Source organism: Otolemur garnettii, unplaced genomic scaffold (genome assembly GCF_000181295.1).
Source record: "Otolemur garnettii isolate 467f Iridium unplaced genomic scaffold, OtoGar3 scaffold00091, whole genome shotgun sequence".
Taxonomy (NCBI): domain Eukaryota; kingdom Metazoa; phylum Chordata; class Mammalia; order Primates; family Galagidae; genus Otolemur; species Otolemur garnettii.
Genome location: NW_003852486.1, coordinates 4805608 through 4807806, shown reverse-complemented (window position 1 = coordinate 4807806; position 2199 = coordinate 4805608). Strand labels below are relative to the sequence as shown.

Here is a 2199-nt window from a genome sequence, read left to right as displayed (position 1 = left end):
TATGTGGCTGGCGCCTTAGCCGCTTGAGCCACAGGCGCCGAGCCTTGATCCCCTTTTTCTTCATATATAGGTAACTGTTAGGCCTATGAACCTTCCAAAATACATGTAGAATTACGAACATGTATTCTTTTGGGGAAAGGGTCTGTGTTCTTATTAGGTTCTCAAAAATATCTGTCAATCAGAAAAGGTTAAGAGCTATTGACATAACATAGTCGTAATACTATTTATGTATATTTATCTATTTATAGACAGGGTCTCACTCTCTTGTTATGTTAAGAGTGTAGTGGCCTTATCGTAGCACACTGTAACCTTCAACTCCTGGGGTCAAGTAATCCTCTTCTTGCCTTAAGTCTTTTTCAAGTAGTTAGATTACAAGTGTGTGCCACCATGCTTGTCTAATTTTTCTACTTTTTGTAGAGATGGGGATCCTACTCTTCTTCAGGTAGGTCTTGAATTCCTGGCCTCAAGCAGTCCTCCCAACTCAGTGAGAGTGCTAGGACTACTGGCAAGAGCCACCATGCCCTGCCTTACTGTTTTTATTGTTACTTCACTGTCTCTAATTCAGGGAAATTAAATCAAAACAGATATCTGTATTCTATAGCTGCAGACAGAAACTAGCTATCCTATTGCTAAAAACTATGATTTTTAAACATAGTACTTAAGTATGGCAAAATTATTAAAAAACACACAAAAAAACGATATGTAGGATCTTGGGATTTAAAAACAATAATCCCTGGGACGGCATCTGGGGCTCAAAGGAGTAGGGCGCTGGCCCCATATGCCAGAGGTGGTAGGTTCAAACCCAGCCCTGGCCCAAAACTGCAAACAAAACAAAACAAAACAAAAACAAAAACAAAAAACAAAACAATAATCCTTGCAGACTATAACCAGTCCTATAATTCTATACTTTCCAACAAAGAAAGAACAAGTCAACCTAAATTCCTAATCCTAAAATGTCACTTATTCTTGGCCTTGGAAATCATGCAAAAAAAGATAAGAAGAATGAATGTGGGGGCAGGTGTGGTCACCTTTATAAGAGATGATACCATCACAGATTTCTTTGAAGATCTGGGCAAGGCGGGCTGCTCGAGCCACTTCAATGTTTTCCTCTGCAGCTGCCAAGCGCCTCGTTCGAACAGATCGAGCTGTCTGCAGGGCAGAGAACTGGGTCATGAAGACATCTGGAAGGATAAAGTGAAAATCAGTTTCAGCAAACAAGGAGAAAGAGTGGCTTCCTCTACCCTAATGGGTCCCTGCCATTTGCAGAAATGGTTAAGCAGATTAGTGGGCACAGAGTGTTTCTCTTTTCTTTTGGTTGCAGCCATCATTGTTGTTTTGGTGGGTCTGGGCTGAACTCGAACCCACCAGCTCAGGTGTATGTGGCTGGCACCTTAGCTGCTTGAGCCACAGGCGCGGAGCATGTTTCTCTTTTCTGTAAAGAAAAATCAGGAAACTCTGGAGTTTACCAGAGACATAAATGCACCAAGAGTAACCTTAGCTCAGTGGACAAATGCAGTGTAGTGCAGTAGCTATAGGTCTGGGCTTCAAAGGTAGTCTACATGTTACCAAACCTGTGTCTCAGCTTCTCAAATGCAAACGGGAGTAGTGATAGTCCCTCCCTCATATAAGGAAATTATCCAGATTAAGATAATGTTTTTACGGTGTTTAGCTTAATGCTTGATATATAAGCACTTAGTAATTGAATATTACTATTACCAGAAGATTTGAACTAGTTGGGATATATGTTCAGAAATTTATGCCAATAAGGCTCAGTGCCTGTAGCACAGTGGTTAGGATGCCGGCCACCTATACTAGTGCTGGCAGGCTTGAACCTGGCCTAGAACTGCTAAACAACAATGACAAGTGCAACAAAAAATAGCCAGGCATAGTGAAACTCTGTCTCGGGGAAAAAAAAAAAAAAAAAGAATTTATGTCAATCAAATCACCAAAATCACTGAAAGGATCTAAGATTCTAGGCAAAATTTTCAAAATTTTCAATCTATCTTTATGAAAACTCAGCATATTCTCTTAAACATCATGAAGAATGCTCTTGCCTTCAGAGGGGAAAGAAAGAAAGAAAGCATAAAAGAAGAGCACAATTGGGTGGCACTTGTGGCTCAGCGGGTAGGGCACCGGACCCATATACCAAGGGTGGTAGGTTCAAACCCAACCATGGCCAAACTGCAACAAAAAGTAGCC

At 41.0% G+C, this 2199-nt stretch overlaps 1 protein-coding gene across 3 annotated transcripts in view; it reads right to left on the bottom strand.

The window, feature by feature from the left end:
- Positions 1-2199, bottom strand: part of ASH1L (ASH1 like histone lysine methyltransferase) — a 217777-nt gene that overhangs the window by 19445 nt on the left and 196133 nt on the right. For all 3 annotated transcript variants that reach the window (XM_012808600.2, XM_023516469.1, XM_023516470.1), the window contains one exon: positions 1029-1181. In XM_012808600.2, coding sequence (XP_012664054.1) covers positions 1029-1181 — 153 coding nt within the window. The remainder of the gene's footprint in view (positions 1-1028; positions 1182-2199) is intronic.